This window comes from Mesoplodon mirus (genome assembly GCF_964341445.2).
Source record: "Mesoplodon mirus genome assembly, chromosome: 7".
In the NCBI taxonomy this organism is placed as follows: Eukaryota; Metazoa; Chordata; class Mammalia; order Artiodactyla; family Ziphiidae; genus Mesoplodon; species Mesoplodon mirus.
The window spans coordinates 101,762,436-101,783,042 of NC_138983.1; the positions used below are offsets into that span (position 1 = coordinate 101,762,436).

General features: G+C 46.9%; 2 protein-coding genes and 1 pseudogene across 3 annotated transcripts in view; all 3 read right to left on the bottom strand.

Moving 5' to 3' along the window:
- Positions 1-20,607, bottom strand: part of LOC309808912 (centrosomal protein of 78 kDa-like) — an 823,590-nt pseudogene that overhangs the window by 637,020 nt on the left and 165,963 nt on the right. The gene's annotated exons all lie outside the window — the stretch shown is intronic.
- Positions 1-20,607, bottom strand: part of LOC309808097 (forkhead-associated domain-containing protein 1-like) — a gene marked incomplete at its 3' end in the record, with an annotated part of 108,360 nt that overhangs the window by 8,899 nt on the left and 78,854 nt on the right. Inside the window, exons 3-4 of the mRNA XM_082628098.1 lie at positions 11,607-11,730; positions 8,452-8,501 (exon numbers count right to left, since the gene is read on the bottom strand). Of these exons, the coding sequence (XP_082484224.1) occupies positions 8,452-8,501; positions 11,607-11,730 (174 nt within the window). The remainder of the gene's footprint in view (positions 1-8,451; positions 8,502-11,606; positions 11,731-20,607) is intronic.
- Positions 623-14,817, bottom strand: LOC309808098 (forkhead-associated domain-containing protein 1-like; the record flags this gene model as incomplete). The annotated part of the gene is made up of 5 exons (XM_082628099.1): positions 623-1,258; positions 2,928-3,080; positions 7,280-7,384; positions 8,412-8,501; positions 14,803-14,817. The coding sequence occupies 5 exons, from the start codon at positions 14,815-14,817 to the stop codon at positions 1,142-1,144; spliced, it is 480 nt and encodes a 159-aa protein (XP_082484225.1). The 3' UTR covers positions 623-1,141.

Here is a 20,607-nt window from a genome sequence, read left to right on the forward strand (position 1 = left end):
TCAAATATTTGTATTCAACCAAAGTATTTTTTTTTTCCCACACAATTTGGCTTCCAAACATGAGCCAGCTACTTAACTACTGCCTGACCAAGTGATCTTTTCTGGTGCTGGAGATTGCTGTTTTGGATTTTGGGGATATGGTACAGTGTAAGTAATATGTTCTTTATGGAAAACTGCTGGGATTTTCAAGATTATTTTTAAGGTCAGGTGATGCTCACCCTTCTCACTGTGTAAGAAGTACCTTTAGTGGAAGATCATGCAAATCATTTTTCCCATTTCCTTCTAGTTTTAATCAGTATAAAGAATGTATTTGGTTTTAAAATATCAAAATACTTTTATTGTGGCTTTTTAAAAATAAAAAATAAATGATATTCATGGCTTCTGGCTCTTCCTCCTGTTTTGTTTGGTGGTCTCTGGCCGTACAAGAAAGGCAGGGAGAGAACAGATGGCTGGAGAGAAGGCAAAAGTGAGGGTCTCTTCAAACACCACGGGAAAGGGGTGTGTCCACCTGGGCAGTGTGTGTTCTTTGATGACTGGGTACTTGGTCTGTCCTGATGGCCTGGGACTTGACCTACTGGGCTGTCTTGGTGCGGCAGAATGGGCAGCGTGAGATGGAGTTAGAAACCTGGGTTCCAGACCCAATTCTTGAATTTACTAGCTGTGTGACTTTAGACGGGCCATTTAACCTCTCTGGGCCTCAGCTTCCTCATTTGTAAAATGGGGAACATAATGCTATTTACCTCCCAGGGCTTGAGAGAGGATTAGACGAGAAGTGTTTTGAACACCGCAGAGCGCCATATAAACATGACTCACTGTTATGGAAGCGATAAAACTGGTTGCTGTTCACATTTATTATAATAAATTCAGATATAAATGCACTATACCATGGCCCCAACAGCCCTGAGGTTACCATTTCAAACTTATTCTTCATATGCCTGTGTATGTTTACATTCATAATATCTGTGAAAAGAACCCCTCTCCTCACACACTCCAAAATACAGTATTGTGCAAAATACCAGTCTAGGAAGCAACATACTAGGGTAGCAACCTTTAATGTCCTAAAAAAGCATCTTAGTAGTTTGACGCAGAAGAGTTACACTGACTCACGGAGGATCATGCGAGGCCCAGCGGGGCGACGTTTCTAGTTCCTTCCACCAGGTTTAGAAAACAGAAGGCTCTGGCTGGATTTGCTGGACATTTCTCTCTTCAGCATCTCCCTTCCTTGGTCCATCTTTGGGGTGCCTTTTCTGGCTCCAACCTACAACAAGCAAGAGCAACAAATGCCCAAACTCTATAATTGTAGGGAGATCCCCAATTATTTCTCAAATGGCATTTTTTTTTACTCAAAATAAAATCTTTGTTGTAAAAAATATTTATATACACACATAGACGTGAGCAAAACGAAGGAAAAATGATCCACCATTATCACACTACCCACAGGTAACCTTATTCACATTTTGGTGTACACTCTTCCAGATACACAGATAACGTTTTCTTCTGACATTTGCATCTTTTTTTGAACCAGGAGTTTCTGATGATAGGCAATTTCATTGGGATGGACTTTCTCTGGAAAAGCTGTTACTGAACTGAATGCCTTATGTCTCTGATGTCTTAGGAGGGTAAAATGCAGCATACTCTAGGGGGTCTGTCTAACCCTTTTCTGAGCACTACTCCTGGATCCAGGCAGCCATGTGTGTGACTCTGTCCCTGGTCATAGCTGATCGGGCACTTGGCACGGGCTGGGCTTTTAAGATGGTCACTCCCAGGATTTGGGGTTATGGGCTCTAAGATGCTACTTGCTTCCTGGGCTGGTCCTTTGAACTGGGGGACCATGAGGTCATTCCTTCCTGTCACATGACTGGAGAGAGCAGAGATCAGGGGAGCCACACAGAGACACAGAGAGGAGATACGGCCTGTGTGTGCGTGTGCGCATGCTTGTGTGTGTGTAAAAGAGATGATGCCTGAGATCTGATGGCTTACCAGTTCTATTTCGAGGCCAGGCTCTCTTTCAGCTCCCAGTTTTTATGAGGCACTCACCCCTATATCCTTAAAAAAGCCCCCTCCCCCTCCCTTTTTTTTTTGCGGTACGCGGGCCTCTCAGTGTTGTGGCCTCTCCCGTTGCAGAGCACAGGCTCCGGACGCGCAGGCTCAGCGGCCATGGCTCACGGGCCCAGCCGCTCCGTGGCATGTGGGATCTTCCCAGACCAGGGCACGAACCCGTGTCCCCTGCATCGGCAGGCAGACTGTCAACCACTGCGCCACCAGGGAAGCCCCAGGTGGTTCTTATCGGCCAACTTGGGGAAAACCTTCTTCTCAGACTTTGTGGCTGAAAATGTAGTCTGCAGAGCTGTGCTATCGGTACCAACTGAGAGCTGCTCAGAAATGCAGAATCCCAGGCTCCCCCAACCCGAGACCTGCTGAGTCACAATCTGCATTTCAACAACATCCCCATATGATCTGTGGACAGCTTTGAGTTGAGATGCGCCACTGTAAACTATCCTCTAATTGGCTGGTTTCTGGAAAAGTAAGTAGCCGTTTTGGCCATGTGTTTCCCCTGATATGCATGAAGAGAAAGCAAAAGACTGAAATACTATTGGTTGGTCTTGCACTCACTGAGACACAAACCAGGACCCGCAGTAACGACTGGGATTTGTATCAATAAAATCAGCTGCGGTATATAAACAAAGTACCATTTCTAGACATTTCAATAACCTTGCCTCTTCAAGTTGATCTTCAAGTTGATCTCTGAGTTTTAGGATTCAAGCTTCATGTTAATTCCTCCTACATCATTCACCCTCTTTAATTAATTTAGCTCCCAACAAGGAGTTGCTGAGATTCCTCCATCTAAGTACGTGCCCTCTGTTTCTCATAGGAAAGCCCATTTCATCAGTTTCCAGTAGTAAAGAGAAGGACGGGGACCACCTTACCGATTTCTCTGCCATTAGCCGCTTGACTCTGGCTTTCAGCTTCTCCTCTTGCTGCGGTCTTTCCTCGGTCAGCTTCTCCTTCTCTGCCAGATGCTGCCGTAACTCTTCTTGCAGCAAATACTGCTGAGTTTCCCGAGAACTGTTGATCTTCATCTGAAATGAGGGGAAGGGGAACTGCAGCTGATGGGGGACAGGACTAACGCAGGAGTCATTTCCACTACCTTTGGGGGCGGGACAAAGGTTCACGAAACTTTCTTCAAAACACAGAAAAATGATGCTTAGCTTAGTAACTAATAGCGAAGTAGTAGAGCATCGTGGTTAAGAGCTCAGACTCTAGATCTAGATAGAATCTCAGCTCTAGTTCTTTCTAGACACTTCTTCGTATAGAAAATAAGCGGGTGAACTAAGGCAGGCCGTCTTCCTCCTCTTTCATCCCTGCCGGCCGCTTGGGTGCGGGATTGCGTGGAGAGCAAGGGCCCGTGAAGGGGCTCTGCAGCACGCCTACCTGACCTACTGCCCTTTCCAAATTGGCTTTAATGAGGTTTGCTCTGTTCCTCATTTCTTTCAGCTGAAGCAATTTCCTTCTGGAATCCTCCCGAAGCTTCTCTTCCACCTGAAAGGATGATGAAACCGAGGGCTTGCTGCTAATGTGATCATCATGCCCTCTGGGGAAACTCTTCTGGGTGGGCTAATGGCAGTGGCGGAGTCCCTGAGGGGTAGGGACAGCTGCAGCCCAGCAGCAGGGGTCACAGGCATGCACAGGGTGGAGGCAAACTCACAGGGAGTTGCCCCCTATGGGAAAGGGCCGAGCTCTGCACCCGGGGCTCAACTATGTTCTACCACACACTCCCATCCCAGCTCGGTCCCTAACAAGCCGTACGACACTCGGAAAGTTACTTCACTGCTCCGTGACTCAGTGTCCTCATCTGTCAAATGGGGATGATGATACTAGTATCACTGCATAGAGTCATTGTGGGGATTCGATGTTTGGAATAGTGCTTAAGGGCTCTGTGAGAGTGTTAAGTACTGTTGTAACCTATGAAAGGTGGACGGGAATGTCCGCCGTACAGTCTCGTTCTAATAACTCGTGATGGGTACTTGGACATGTTATGATTGGGTTTATTATCATAACTGTTTGTCGTCACCACTTTGAGCACACTCACTGGTGGTAACCTCTCTGGAGGCTTGCCAAAGCAATGTCTATTAAGAACTGCAGCCTGCAAAGGAAGGCATTTAAAGTGGAGAAGCTTGCCTACTTCTCCCCCCTTGCTTAGGTAACAGTCAACGCACAGTAAGCTTGGGAGTGCTCCACGCTACCCTTGGCTCGCCAGTGTAGGCCTCGCAGCTGCTCAATTCTTGGATGCACCTGCTGAACCCTGGGCCCTGGCACTAACAGGAAATGAGGCAAACTCTCGTAAATAAATGGAAAGTTTTTGTGCTGAAAGAAATTCACAGGCTGCTTTTTTTAGGGATCTGAAGAGGGGGATCACAGGGATGTAATAAAAGACCCAGAAAAGCCCTTAAGAGCTTTCTTCTGAGTAGTGTGGTCCAGTGGAAGAGCCTCTACCCAGCTCCGTTACCTTGGAAAAGTCATCTAAGCTCTCTGGGCCTTAGTTTTCTCCCAGGTCTAAACATGCTCTGACTTCTATGTCAGCAGCCTTTTTCATGTGCTGCAAAAGCCAAGTCCAGCCTTGGACTCTGCCCCTGTCTGTGTTCTGCATGAACAGCCCCCGTTCCCGTCCCGAAGCCTCAGAGTCACCCTCAGCGTCCGCCCTGCTCCCTCTCTCACACTCGGGGGTCTCACGCCTGTCCACCAACCCCTCTCACATGCAAGCTGGACTGTGACAAGTGGCCTCCTCGCCTCGAGTTTAGTTTCTTCCAGTGCAATCTTAACGGTACTGTGAGAGTTACCCAGCTGTAAGGCAGCTCTGTCCAACAGAACTTTCTGCAATGATACAGGTGCTCTGAGCGAGGCTGTGTTGTCTAATACGGCAGCCACCAGGCACATCTGGGGATCGAGCACTCGAAATGGGGATGGTGTGACGGAGGAACTGAACTAAAAATTTTAGTTAATTTTCATTAATTTCAGTGTAAACAGTAGCATGTGGCTGTTTGCTACGCCAGCGTCACTGAAGTCAGACGAACCTGGAGTCAGACAAAACCGACTGTGCCATTGGGCTAGTTACTTTACTAGTAACTAGTAGCCTTGACTTTCTCATCTGTAAAATGGAGAGGATGATTTCTAGATCACAGCGCTGTTGTGAAGATGAAGAGATGAAATGTTCAAGGTAACTCCTAGTACGTGAGAAATTGTAACTACCATTTTCACCCTGATTACTGTCCACGAATGTCACTGCATCAGTCACTTGTTCAGAAGCCTTAGTAGCTTCCCACTGCCTGTGTGGTACAGAGCCCAAGCACCTGAACTAAGGCAAAACACCAAGCCAGGGATTCAAGAAGCCCCTACGAACTCTGAACGAGGTAAATAAAACTGAATCCACACCTAGATAAACCATAATAAAACTGCTGGAAATCAAGGGAAAAGACAATCTTAAAAGCAACCGGAGAAAAAGACAGATTATGCAAAGGTACAATAGTTAGGCTTACAGATGACTTCTAAATAGAAATAATAGGAGCCACAAGACAATAGTGACATATCTAATGCTGTATCTAATGTGCTGAAAGAAAAGAATTGCCATTGTAGAATTCAATACGCAGTCAAATGTGTTTTAAGAATGAAGGTTAAATATACATCTCCAGACAGACACAAAGGCACATGTGAGAATTTGTCATCAGCAGAGCCACAATGAGGGAAAACATTAAAGGGTATTCTTCAGACACAAGAAAAATGAACCCAGGTGGGTGATCAGAGATGCAGAAAAGACAAGCAACAGTAAGGGTAATGTGTGGATATGATACTGACTATATAAAAACACTAATAATGTCTTGTGGGGTTTTAAGCATCAAGAGGAGTTTAGAAAATGACAGCAATGGCTTATAAATCTGGAGGGGGTAAGTGAAATTAAGGTGTTTGAAACTCACTGCACTGTCAAGGAGAAGGGCATAATTATCAACTACTATTGCCTCTTGGTAAGTTAAGAATGCAGGGCTTCCCTGGTGGTGCAGTGGTGGAGAGTCCGCCTGCCGATGCAGGGGACATGGGTTCGTGTCCCGGTCCAGGAGGATCCCACATGCTGCAGAGCGGCTGGGCCTGTGAGCCATGACCGCTGAGCCTGTGCGTCCGGAGCCTGTGCTCCGCAACCGAAGAGGCCATAACAGTGAAAGGCCCGTGTACCGCAAAAAAAAAAAAAAAAGAATGCACATTATAGTCTTCAGGATGACTACTAAGAGAATAGTAGAAGAGTGAAAAACTTAATTAATGTGTGATTTTGGTGAGTCAAGGATGAAAGCTATTGTCTTACTATTACTAAAAGAATAGTAAAAAAGTGAAATATTTCCAAGCTAATAGAGGGGGAAAGTGGAATAAGAGAAAACCATCCACTCAGAAGGAGGCAAGAAAGGAGAGAAAAAGGAACATACCACAGATGGTACATCTGGTATTGAGCAAGAAGGTAGATTTAAACCCCAGGACACGAGTAATTACATAATATAAATGGACTAAAAGTCAAAGATTGTCAAACTGGATTTTGTAAAAATGATACGCTATCTGAAGGCATATGTCTAAACCTTAAGACAAAAATTGACAGAGAACATATGAAAAAGATATGGCATGAAAACTCTAACAAACAGAAAGCCAGTGGTGAAGCTAAATGACAAAGGAGACGTTAAGGGAGAAACACTAGTAGAGATGAAGAGGGACATTTCATGATGATCTAAAGTTTTGCTCTACAGGAAGTATTAGGATTCTAAATTTATATGCACCTAGTAACACAGCCTCAAAATATATAAAGCAAAAATCGTTCATATTAAAAGAAGAAACACACAAATGACAAACATGTTGAGATTTTTAAAAACATTCTCAATGATGGAACAAAAAGAAAAAAAAATCAATATGAGAATTTAAGTTGGAACAACATCATTGGCAAACTTGGTTTAATGGATCAATTCTTTCTTAGATAATTTCACAATTAAGATATGAAGGCAGTCTAGGGTTGTGGTTACACACAGGAGCTTTGGAGTCAGGCAGACCTGGATTCAAGTTCTGCCACAACTACTTTATGCAAGTGAACTTGGATAACTTCCTCCACCTCTGTGAGCCTCAGTTTTCCCAACTGTAAAGTGGGGTTAATACCAGTATAGACCGCATGGGGTCATTGTGAGGATGAACAGAGATGATGCAGGTGGAGTGCTTGCCCCAGAGTGGTTCCCAGGCCGACCTGTCCCTGCCATACCTTGCTCTTTTCCCTCAGCGTCATAGAGATCAGGCTCTGCTCGGTACTGCTCCTTTTCAGCTCCACCCTGAGCTTCCTCATTTCTTTTTCAATGTCATGGATTTGCTGAAAGAGTTCCAACAACAGGGAAGTCAACTTCACAACTCATTTCATCCGGTTCATTAAGGAAGAAACCTAGTCTGGGATTCGCTTCATTCCTTCCCTTGGGGGACAATTCCACATCTTTGAGGCAAAGTAGACTTTCTTTCAATGGATGCAATGAAAGGGCTGGGTGAGGGAAAATTTGAGTTTCTTTTGAAGATCAGCATGGATCCTGGATTAAACAGTACAAGATACCTATCCACTCATTAGAATCTCTTTCCTTCGGGTATATTTTTGAGTTCAATCTAAATAAGGGCTGTTTGGAAGACACAATGGGCACAGTTTGGAAGAAAAGAACAATGACATTTTTCTTTTTTCTCATTTGAGGCAGAGAAGTGTGCTCCTGACAGAGAGAAGAACACACGTATCCTGCCCCCGGCCCAGGCACCGGGCTTCCCAACGGATGGAAAACGTATGCCTGGTGATGTGCACGAGGGTTCGGGCCGGTACAGGGGGTGAACATTTACATTGAGTGGTCATCTTTTCATTGTATTCATTTTTATGTTCACCTTCCATAGAAGGCCAGTGATACATTTGCTTTTTATTTTGTTTTTATGAATTGTTGTAAAATTGAATGTATTTAAGTAAAAATACTTCAAGAAGAGTTGTGTTAATAACAGTGCTCAGGGCCGTGATAAAACTTGTGACAGTGGATCATGAAAGTCTGGGCATCACAAGTCCAGGGGTAGGGACCACGGTGAATTTCCAGCAGCATATGGTGGCCACCTCCCGTCCCTTTCCCCAGGGGAAACCTGATGAGGGGCCTTGAGCCAACTGCCCAGAAAATCTGGGGAGAGTGTGTTTTCCATGGTCTTTTCACCCATCTCTTTGAGGCCAGCAAATCAAAGAATTAGGAGACTACATTAACAGACAAACACCCAGAAAGCCCCAGAGCTTCTGCTAGCTAATGGGCCAAGGAACCACTCCAAAATCCTCAAGGCCACAATCTAGGCTTTCAGTGGACACCGAGGGGTCAGGAGGTTCAACGCACGGTTTTGCAGAGTTTTAACTCTTTCTCTTGGGCTTCCCACTTCTCCTTCTGGGCATCTTCCTTCTGTAACTCTTCTTTCAGCACTGAGCACTGTGGAGAAAAAGGACAAGGCCACGGGGGCTTGGCTGGGGGTCCCAAGTACCTGTGTTCACGCCCAGGAGTGTTTCCTGCTGTATAACCCAATCACACCTCTGAATTCTGAGAGGCGAGACCATTTGTGTGATGGGAGCACGGGATCCTGCAGTTGTTCCCAGTTCATGCCTCTCATGAGTTCTGAGGAATAGAGCGTCTAAATTCCTCTTCAAAAGCCAGCAAACTTCACTGCAGGGGAAAACCAGCTTTGTAGACTCTGGGTACTTAGGGTGCAGGAATTGGGATGTTTTCACGCTGTGACTGGTGAGGGTGGAGGGGGCCGAGCCAGTGAGCTGGGGTCCATCTTAGGGCTCTTGTGCAGGTTGCATCTCAAAGACACAACTGCCCCGACTGGTGTGGAGGGGTAAAAGGAGCTGTCTTGCCCGAGGGCGGCTTGGCAACAGGCATTAACGGCATAAGGATGGATGTGCCTTATTTTGACCCAGCAATTCCCACTTTAGGAATGTACCTTAAGGACAATGACTGGAGAAATAAGTAAATCTGTAGTTTCAAGGATGCTCTTCACAGAATTGTCAGTAACAGTGGAAGAAAACAAAAAAAGAGGAAACAACCCAAGTGTTGTTTAGAACAGCAGACCACTTATAACACTGGGTACATCCAGGAGAAAGTATGTAGCTTTTAAGACGAATGATAAGAGCGTTGATTTATTAGAATGGAAAAATAATAAGTATTTAAAAATTTAAAAAATGTGCATAGTATAAATTAACTATAAAATGATTGATTGATTGATTTCTAGGCAATATATAGAAACAAGACTGGAAAAACAGACATGAACATATTAACACTGATTTCTCAAGGTAGCATTTCCTCTCCTCTCTTTTTAATTTTTCTTCTCAATGTCATCTACTTATTTTTCTAAAATTAACACACATGATGTATGTCATTAAAAAAAAGGCATCTCAAATGTTCACAAGAGCAGTACCCTTGGTGGTGACGAACCCTTGTGCTATTGGCCAGCACATTCTAGAGGAGAAGGGACCTCATTCCAAGGTCAACGAGGAAGGGGAAACGGGGACATAAATCATCCAAATGCATTTCAGGAGGTAGAAGAGCCAAGCAGGTGCTGTCTTTGCAGACTCCTTCTACTTAGCACCAGCTCTGCATCCCCTTCCCATCACCAACACACACACACACACACACACACACACACACACACACACACACACACACCACATTAAACAGCTATAGCACATGCCTGGGAAGACACTCTGCTTGGGGGAAACGAATGCAGAGGGCTTGGCCAGGCAGCCGACCTCGGGCAGAGGCAGAAGAGCACAACGAAAACCAGCCTCCCACTTCTCGCAAAATGATTTTGTCATCCCCATTTCACAGATGGGGAAATGGAGGCCAAATAAGTTACAATAAAAGAAAGCTCTGGGATTGGACCCTGGTCTGTCTGATCCCAAAGCTCGTGCAGTGCCTTTCACCAGCTCCAAACTGGGTATGGTACTACGTACCAGGTATTACTTACTGTGCCTTTTCCTTGGAACCTCAAGATCTGTTCTCACCCCACCCCCATGCAGACCTAGCTATCGGGTAGCCTCTGGGAATCTCTGAGTTGCCACCTGAGATGAAAGCTTTGAGGTTTTACCTTGACTCACAGAAACAGGCACATCATGCAAATACTGAGAAATCTTATCCTATAGAGTCAGGATTCTAAAGTTAGCATTGAAGGCAAGATTTGCAAAGGGTCAAAGTTACATGTAAAAAGCTCTTTGCTTGAATGAATGGATAGGGGCTTCCCTGGTGGCGCGGTTGCTGAGAGTCCGCCTGCCGATGCAGGGGACACGGGTTTGTGCCCCGGTCCGGGAAGATCCCACATGCCGTGGAGCGGCTGGGCCAGTGAGCCATGGCCGCTGAGCCTGCATGTCCGGAGCCTGTGCTCTGCAATGGGAGAGGCCACAACTGTGAGAGGCTCGCGTACAGGAAAAAAAAAAAAAAAAGTGGGTGGTGGCCCAATTCCTGGAAATCCCCGCCCCTTCCCCAAAATATTAGAGTTGTCCCAATCCTCCCACTCATTAGCCTATAAAATTACCCAGCCCATAAAAACTAACCGCCCCATATTTGGGGGTCTCTAGCCTTCTGAGATGGCCCACACTCTGTCTGTGGAGTGTGTTTCTCTCTAAAGAAATCCACTTCTTACTTTGTCTCTCACTGAATTCTTTCTGCATGAGACATAAAGAACCTGAGCTTTATTAAGTCCCGAGACCAGATGCGTGATCTCGATTAAAAGATAGTGGGTTCTGAGTGGGTTCGAGTCCCAGCCCACGGGTTCAAGTCCCACCTGAGTTCCATGGTTGCACACCCACTAAGCTGGTCTCCCTTGGCCTCCCCCCTTGAAGCGCTGGCCACCAGGACACACAGTTTATTTTCTCCACAGCAGCACTGCTCTCTGAAGTGGGCTTGTTTATTCATCCCTTTACTTTTATTGTCTGTCAACCCCTCCCAAATCTGTGAGTACAGGAATCTGACTGTCTTGCTTGGCTCTCCCTCCCCGGAGCCTGGAACGGGGCCTGACACCTAGTAGGAGCTCAAGAAACATGTGGAAGCAATGAAGGAATCCAGGGAATCAAAGCTCAGCCACAGCTGTGCGTTGGCTGCCCCTCTCCCAACCCAAGCCCTTTATCAGGGAACCACCTCGGATCAAATTAGAAAATGGTTTCCCTTGGGCCCAAGTGCACTCGGCTGAAATGGGTGAGACCATGGGTGCCTTAAAGGAGTGACCCCATTTTGTCCACGCTCTAGTTTGCACTCAGGCTGCTTTGTGGAACCACCCAAGCCACAAGGCGACCTGTGTTCTCCCTGGTGGGGCCAGTGCTCAGGAGACCTTGTAGCCAAGAGATACCATTCTCTCAAATATTTACCAGGCCCTGCCCTCGGAACTGGGTGGCAAGAAACCTCCACTGAGGGAGAACTCTAATGCACCGACACGGGTGATCCCTGAGGCTGCACCCATGTCACGGGCACAGGTGTGCTGGTTGACTGGTGATGTCTGCAGGGGGAGGGCAGAAGCTCTGGGGCCTGAATGCAGAAGGGCCTCACCTGACGTGATGGCGGCCTCCCTCCTTAAGTTCTCGGCCTCGTGCTTCAGGGAGGTGATTTCTAAGTTTCTCTCAGACAGGGTCTGGCACAGCACCTGGTTGTAGCCTTGCTGTAGGGCACTGATCTGTGGAAGGAGGCAACACACAGTCAGAGGGGGCCAGTCAGGCCTGCAGGACACGCCGGTACTTCTCCAACATTGGGCAGAGTCGGGTTGATCTTGGATCGGGGTGTTGGGGAAACCAAGGTTTTCAGTTGTCACTAGTGGAAGGGGCAGGAGGGGGCCTGTTCCTTCAGTGACCACCATGTCATCGGTCCTCAAGACACGGACCTTATCTTTGTGGCCACCCAGGGGCTCCAGTGCTGCTGTCTTCCTATGACCTGTGGGTTTTCAGCCATAAATAGACCAGCTGTTGGTTCCAGATCATCCAGCACTGACTGGATGCACAGCAAAGTTCAAGAGCCGGGAGCAGGTTATGAAATGAATTCCCTCTAATGAGAATAGAGGGTAGTTTATACCTCACAGAACACTCCAGAGTTTACAAAGCCCGTTCACACATGCTACACTGATACTCGTCACAGCGTTGCTGAAGGCTGACGTTCCCATTAATGTGCCCATTTTGCAAGGGAGCCAGGTTGAGACTCAGAGAGGCGAGGCCCCCTGCTCGGGATCACGCGGCTGGTCAGACGTGGAGTCTGATTCAAACCCAGTCTTTAGTTGCCTGGTTCCTCCTTCCCAGGTGGCTCTAGGAATGAGCGTGAGAAGTTGGAGGCTGTAAAGCATGGCATGGACTCGGGAGCCGGACTGTGGCCTTCAAGTCCTGCCTCTGCCAGTTAACGGGCTTTGTGAACACAAGGAGGACACCATATTCTGTTTCCTTTTGTTCAGTCTGCACGCGGGGTGATGGTAGTCCCAACCTGATAGGATTGTTAGCAGTATTTTAATAAGTTAACATGTGTACAGGTGCTCAGATCATGCCTGGCACACGGCACAGGGGGATGAGCTATGACGGTCCTCTCCTCTGACTACCCACGGGGTGTTTTTTAGTTTTGTTTTGGGGTTTTTGTGTGGTTTTTTTGCGGTACGCGGGCCTCTCACAGTTGTGGCCTCTCCCATTGCGGAGCACAGGCTTCGGACGGGCATGCTCAGTGGCCATGGCTCACGGGCAGAGCCGCTCCACGGCATGTGGGATCTTCCCGGACCGGGGCCCGAACCCGTGTCCCCTGCATCGGCAGGCGGACTCTCAACCACTGCGCCACCAGGGAAGCCCCTATCCATTCATCTCTTGATGACACTTAGGTTGCTTCCATATCTTGGTAATTGCAAATAATGATGCTCTGAACATTGGGGTGCATGTATCTTTTCAAATACATGTTTTTGAAAACACGTGTTTTTGTTTTTTTCGGATTTATACCCAGGAGTTGAGTTTCGAGGTCATATGGTAGTTCTATTTTTAGTTTTCTGAGAACCCTCCATACTGTTTTCCACAGTGGCTGTGCCAGTTTACATTCCTACCAACACTGTACCAGGGTTCCATTTTCTCTAAAAATTGTAAACTTTCTTCCTAGGGGTAATTGAGATGGTAGTTCAATAATAACATAAGATCAGGTGAAGTCTAAAGAAATTTTAGAAAACCTGGATAAAGTAAGAAAACATCTGTTCTCTGGCATCTGAATGTTAGAGAGACACCAAGACATGTGGGCCAAGTTCTGGAGAGAAGGGAAACACAGACGCAAGCTTGACATTTGGTGCAGCTTTTCTCCTTGGGGCATTTGCGGATTCAAATCTTACAGCCTAGGAGCTGAAAAGCCAAGGAGTTCAAAAGACTCTAACCACAGAAGCTGCTGGCATCCCTTGACTTGTAGGTGCAGCACTCTAGTCCTGCCTCTGTGGTCACTGCCTCCGCCTCTTCTTTGTATATAATCTCCTCCTGTCTCTCACTTATAAGTACACTTACAGATGGCACTTAGGGCGAGGATAGTCTCAACTCAAAATCCTTATATCCGCAAAACTTTACCTTGTAAGGTAACATTCTCAGGTCCCAGGGATTAGAGCCTGAGATCTTTGGGGCCACCAGTCAGCCCACTGTAAGCCCTAAACGTCTTCTCTCCTGAGGAAGGTCTAGGCTGGGCAGAAACCCCGACAGACATCTACCAGAGGCCAGATTGAGAGCCCTTTTAGAAGGTCAATTCTCAGCTCATTTGGAACCTTGCTATTGCCTTTTTTTCTTCTTTTCTTTTCGGTACGTGGGTCTCTCACTGTTGCGGCCTCTACTGCTGCGGAGCACAGGCTCTGGACGCACAGGCTCAGCAGCCATGGCTCACGGGCCCAGCCGCTCGGTGGCATGTGGGATCCTCCCGGACCGGAGCACGAACCTGTGTCCCCTGCACTGGCAGGCAGACTCTCAACCACCGCCACCAAGGAAGCCCTGCCCTTTCTTTTTTCCTCCTGTTTGTCCTCAACAGGGGGAAGCATTAAGAGTAAATGAGGGGCTTCCCTGGTGGTGCAGTGGTTAAGAATCCGCCTGCCAATGCAGGGGACACAGGCTCGAGCCCTGGTCCAGGAAGATCCCACATGCCGCGGAGCAACTAAGCCCGTGCCCCACAACTACTGAGCCTGCGTTCTTGAGCCTGCGAGCCACAACTACATTAGATATCCTTGACTTATTACACTCTATGCCCATTACTATTTTCACCACCTCCCTCGTAATGCTTGAACCTTGGCTATGACCCATTGTCACCTCTGGACAAATAGTTTCTGCTCTATTTTCTGTCTTCCGTCCTTCTGGGCCACTTCTATCTACCATCATTACCCAAAGAACTGACTTTACAGATTCTATATGCCAGTGTGTAAGACTTGCAGTGTTTTAAGAAGTATCCCAACTTCATGATGGTGATTTGGGGTCATTACTAAAGCACTCGGGATCATACATATTCTTTTAAGGTAGTTTTACAGGACAACGCACATTGGTATTTTTCTCCTATTAACAGAGTAGGAAATTGTGGGTTGATGTGCAGTTATTTCGATTAAGAAAGCAAGATATGAACACTGCTTCTTTGCTGGGGTACTTGGCACTGCTCTTTCTCGTGCTGGGACATAGTTTGCGCCTTTACAGCCTTGCATCTAGGCGTACTGATCAGACTAATGTTTGGCTTTATTGGATACGTTGACCAGTCTGATTGATATTCTGGTACGTACAGGGTACTTGGTCATGGTTGCTCACCTCTGAACCTCAGCTTCATCACCTGCAAAGTGCAACTAATAGCATATCCGCTTTGTGGGGTTTTTAGGGATTTGGCAAGCGTCATAGTGCCTGGGACATGCTAGAGACTCAGGTGATGCAGTAATTACTCAAATGTGCATTTTCAGTGGATCCTTCCCACCTGGACAGGGTGACTTAACATAACAGCCTTGGGAGAGTAAGAGCAGGACAAACAGCAAGGGCAGCGTGGGCCAAGGGAAGGAGGTGAGAACTGACATGCAGGGAGCCCTCTTGCTGGTATCACCAGAGGGCCCATAGTGAGCCAGGATGTGGGGAGAGACTGGCCGCTCAGTAAGACCAGGCCAAGAAAGGCCGTGTGAGGGGGCTTAGCTTTTACCTTGTGGTAGAGGCCATCCAAAGGAGAAAGTGGAAGATGGGTAGGTATAGACTTCTCCCTTAGGAATTGTCCTCAGGGTCTGTTTATCTCCTGGCAGGGTGCGTTCAACGAGTTGGCCGCTCCAGCACATTCTAGAGAGGACTGGCCAGGTCTGACCTTCTGGAGATACAGCCCTGACCTCCTGGCCACCTCACTGAGGAGAGGGCTCATGGGGGAATCAGCTTCACTCTGCATCTGTCCACCAGTCCTGCACCCTGGACTCCAGGACCACTCACTTGCAAGAGGCACATCCAGCTGCCAGAGGAAGTGACATTTCCTGACTCATCTGGCTAAGAATGAGCAGAGTATCGCTGACCACTCCAGGGGAGTAGATGCCACAGAAGATCAGGATGCGGACAAGCCATAGAAGATCAGAAGGAACAAAGGTCAGTCCACGTGGGAGTTCACATGGGTGCCTCACAGTCCCCAACAGGCCCTCGAGTTTCCCTTCCAGCCCAACACACACTCCACCTGCCCACAGTCACCTGTGCCACCATCACAGAGCCCCACAGAGCTCCAAACATCCTCAAACACACAAACTCCCTACTTATAAGCAAATGCCTGACTGTGTGCCCAGAACCCTCCTGCTCCAATATACATGCACTACAAACTCCAATAAAACCACAGCCAGTCTTGAATACAAAAACACACCCCCAACGGCCCCTGGTAATCAAACACCTAAATCCTCATACCCCACAAAAATCCACCCAACCCCATATAACCCCTCAATGCAAACACACAAACCCTTCAACAAGAGCCAAATATATTCAAACCAAACTCACATACTTCTTAATAGAAGACACAACCCCCCAAATCCAAATAGAACACATACAGTCCGCACACAGCTGTCAACATCCACGTATGTACAATGCCTCAGAAGCTGAGACAAACACAAAATACCATTAGAGAGACACAATGTTTCCAACCTTCTCCTATATACTCCCCCCAGAACACATCATGACCTCACACCCCCAATACAAACATACACCCATCTCCCTCTTGAGATACTATAAACAGCCTCTGTCACATCCCCTGATTATACACACACAGCTAGCAGCCCCAATTTACACTGACAACCCCAATCTCTGCAAATTCCTCCACATCAAAAGTACACTCCCTGGACTCTTACCCTACAGGATGAGCATGTGTATAACCCCTGCACTCTGCATACACACAGATCCAACACACAAAGCATTAAAATGCACACCCCTACCTCTTCTCAAATGCCTGCACACATAGCCTCAAAACACCCAGAAGCAGCCCACCACCCAGCCACACCATGCTACACCAACCGTACACTCACAAAGGCACTCACGCCCCTCATCTCTCCCCAGATCACACATACACAGTCTCTACACAGCTTTACTATTACCCCAAACCATCCTATGCCCTAAACATACATCCAAGAGTTCCCCACACAGCCCTAACCGATGACAGAGGCAGCTGTACCAGGGGCATCACGGTACCCTGAACGGGCAAATGCCGCTGAGGTAAGTGCCTCCTATGTTGCTGCATTTCTTGCTGCTGTTGCAAATCATCCCTTGACCCCACCCAGGCTGACTGGGACACCCTAAACAGGAAGTGGCAGCATAGGAGTCAGGAAGAGGAAACTCCATTCCAGGTGCTCCCTGTCACCATCCATTGCACCAAAACATCAGATGACCAGCATGAACAAGAAACAGAGACATGTAACTATACCATGGTTGAAAGGCAAATTTTTCTAGAAAACATTTGTCCAAGGGAAGGGCGAGAAGGGTGCTCTCCCTAATTCTAAAGCCACGCGGTTACGATTCAAAGAAACGGCAGATACAGTCCAACAGGCGTGGGGCTGCATCCATGTTGTATCTGGATATGAAAAAGATAATTTTTCGGAAGCCCCAAATCTCGCTTGCCAGTAAAGGCACATGGGCCCCGCTGCCCCATTGGCCAGGAACCCAGCAGAGGACCCTTAAGGGATATAGGGACTTCTGGGACCCTTACTGATCTCCACCAAGGGGTGGTGCCATCACACAGCTCCATCCTTCATGAGATGACTAACAGACCTCCCTGTATTGGCAGCTCTGGAGATCGGGGGTCCCTAATGATGTCAACTTGAGACCGCCCAAGCACAAGTTAGAAATTTTTGCTCAGGCGCTGCAGACTCTTCAGGAGACTGGAGTGATGGGTAGCTGTCACCTCTCCGAATCCTCTACCCTGACCTCTGCCAACGCCTCTGCCTTAGGGACCTGGCAGATCCCTGGAGCGTGGCCCTCCTCTGGGACACTTGCCCATATACTTCTCTAATTTTCCTTGGGACACACATAAACAAATTTTCTTATGGCTCTCATTGACCACGGGAGCTCAAATTACAGTGCCTCCTGGGAACCCCTCCAATTATAAGCAAGGGCCACACTTTAGATTACAAGGCATAGTAGTCAGGGGAGTAGAAAGCATTCAACTTCCATTGAATGTCACTATTGAAACAATCTTTATTAAAAATCTTTTAGTGGTGGTAGCCCCTTTGGCCCTACCCTTTCCCGTTACAGCTATGGATGCCTTGATGTACTGCAACGCCATTTGGAACAAACCCAAATTCCTGGCCTTCCTGGTGGAAGCTGAAACTGGGAGCCCATAAGACTGCCACCTAAGACAGTAAATATCTCCCAATAACATGTATGACAGGGGGCTGTGGGATTGCAGCCCATAATTCAGATTTTAGGAAAAGAAGAAGTCATTAAACACACCATTTCTCCTTTTCAATTTCCCCATTTGGCTGCTATTAAAGCCTGCTATTAATGAGTGGTGACTTATAATCAACTACTGAAATATAAGTGCTGATCCCCACTATTAAGGCTCCCATTTCCAACACTGTCCAGTTCATTAAGGATATCCAAAGGGCTCCAGGGAATTACTTTGCTGTGACAATCTAGCTATTATGTTCTATTCAGTACCAGTTATTAAGGAGTCCCAGCTGCAGTCTACTTTTACTTCAGAAGGCACCCAGTATGTTTTAACCTGTCTGCCTACTGGCTAGCTTAACAGCCCAGCTATTGCCCACAGTCTTTGCTGAGAAGACCTGGGGTCCCCTTGCACCGTCTGGCACTATACTGAGGTTCTAATCCAGAGCCCCTCAGGAGACTGGTGCACAAGGCCCTAATATGGTTGGTGACCCATCTATAACATACAGGTATGCTATTTATTGCCCCACATAAAATTCAAGGGCTGTCTACAACTATTAAATTTCTGAGGGCCTCCCTGGTGGCGCAGTGGTTGAGAGTCCGCCTGCCGATGCAGGGGATACGGGTTCGTGCCCTGGTCTGGGAGGATCCCATATGCCGCGGAGCGGCTGGGCCCGTGAGCCATGGCCGCTGAGCCTGTGCGTCCGGAGCCTGTGCTCCGCAGGGGGAGAGGCCACAACAGTGAGAGGCCCGCGTACAGCAAAAAAAAAAAAAAAAAAAAAAAAAAAAAAAAAAATTTCTGGGCATTAACTGATCCTCTAAAAGCCAGGAAATTCCTTTTGCAGCTAAACCTCAGCTGTTAACTATTCAGCCCCCCAACACACTATAGCAAGCCCAACACATCTTACTTAGGTCTCTCCACACTTTGGAGGCAACGAATACCACACTTGTCCATCATTCTTAGACCCATTTATGCAGCCACGTACAAACCCTCCATAGTTTACTGGCCAAGAGCTAAACAATAAGCTTTATAGCAGGCACAAAGCTCAATTAGTCAAGCCCTCTCACTGGTTCCCCCTGGCTGCTCCTTCTGGGCTGAGAATGGACTATGTGTCCCGGACCCTTTGGACTAACACAGCTCCTCCTAGCTGCCTGTGGGCTTCTGCACCAGACGGCTGCTCTCTACACCACTACACCCCCTCAGAACCGATTTGGGAACTGGTTCCTTGGTTTTGGTCTTGGTTTTGTGTGCACTGATGCCAGAATTTGTTTGCGTCTTTTGCGTTTGGGTGTACAAAATGGGAAATACTCCATCAACCCTGAAGGAGAGCCCTTTGGGTGGGGCCTATAGTAGATAAATGGGTGTAACATAGCCCTGAGCCTATGACTAAGAAAGACATGTATACTATTGTAATAGGGTGTGGACCCAAAATATAGGATCACAAGGGCGGTAGCCCCTAAATGGCTCACTCAATTTTTATAGGATCTCGCAGTTAGAAGTGTTTTGCAAAACAGCAAGCTGCACCCGCAGTTGTTCCACCTGCCCACCCTCCCCCCATGCCGCCATCATATTCACCACCTCCTGTTTCCCCTACCCACGGGGATCAAATAGAAGTTTCTGTGTTAACCCCCAGGGGACAGGAGCCTGATTTAGTATCACCATCTAAGACTCCACAAGCCACCCAATTTGGACTGGGAGCCACATCCACAGCAGGGCAAGTTCCCTTGTGCGGACATCCTATAAGAGGCCAGGGGACTCCCTTGGCCTTGAGGCGTCCGATTCTAATTTCCCCACAGGAGCCCCGGGGAACTTTGACAGTGGGGAACGAGTTGATTGACTCTCCAATAGATACCACTCCCCAAACCCTCCCTGTTTATCTTAAGAGGCTTGTAAATATTAAACAAAGGGGAAACAAAGTCATCCTAGGAAAAACTTGCCTGTATCTTTGAGATGCAAATGTCCTTTCTGGTCTTCTCAGGAACTCTCATCTCTGCCATCTTTCTAAAATGCACCCTTTTGAAAGAGGGTAAAGTAATTTAGAAACTGACTTATCAAGGATAAATAAAAAACCTAAGTGTCTTTTCTGTAAAAATTCAGCCATGTAGACAAGTGAGTTGGATTTGTTCCATCTGCCAGAAACCTAATTTGAATCCAACCTCTTTTTGTAAACTGATGGGCTTCACATGGCTGTACCTGACTCAGTGCTGAAATTCTGAAATGACAACCATGACGTCTCTGTATGTTTGTGTCCTTGTATGTGTCTTTGTCTTTGGATAACATTGCTGAGGTTGATTTGTGGATGAGCTCTATTTAATTGGCTTAAAGAAAAGTAAGCACTTACACACCAAACTATTCTAAATACAAGAGAAACTGAGCTAAATGAGCTTCAGGTTCATGTGAACTGGGAAATATTCAGTATTAATTAAGACCTGGTATTAACGTTCGTTTGTTGATCTAATTAATATAGACATGCTGTTAGAGTCATCAACATTAAGTATAATACTTTTATTGTGCTTAGGTTTAATATAAGCTAAATAAAATCTTGTTATATCTGTTGCAAATTTGTCAGCAAGGAAATAACTTGATGTGAAGAAACTTTTAAGGAAAGAAAATGCAAATGAGGTAAGAGCTTTAGGTGAACTTTTTAAAATACTTATCTTTTAGGAAGGTCTATCTAAAATTAATCTCTCCACATATTTGACCACTT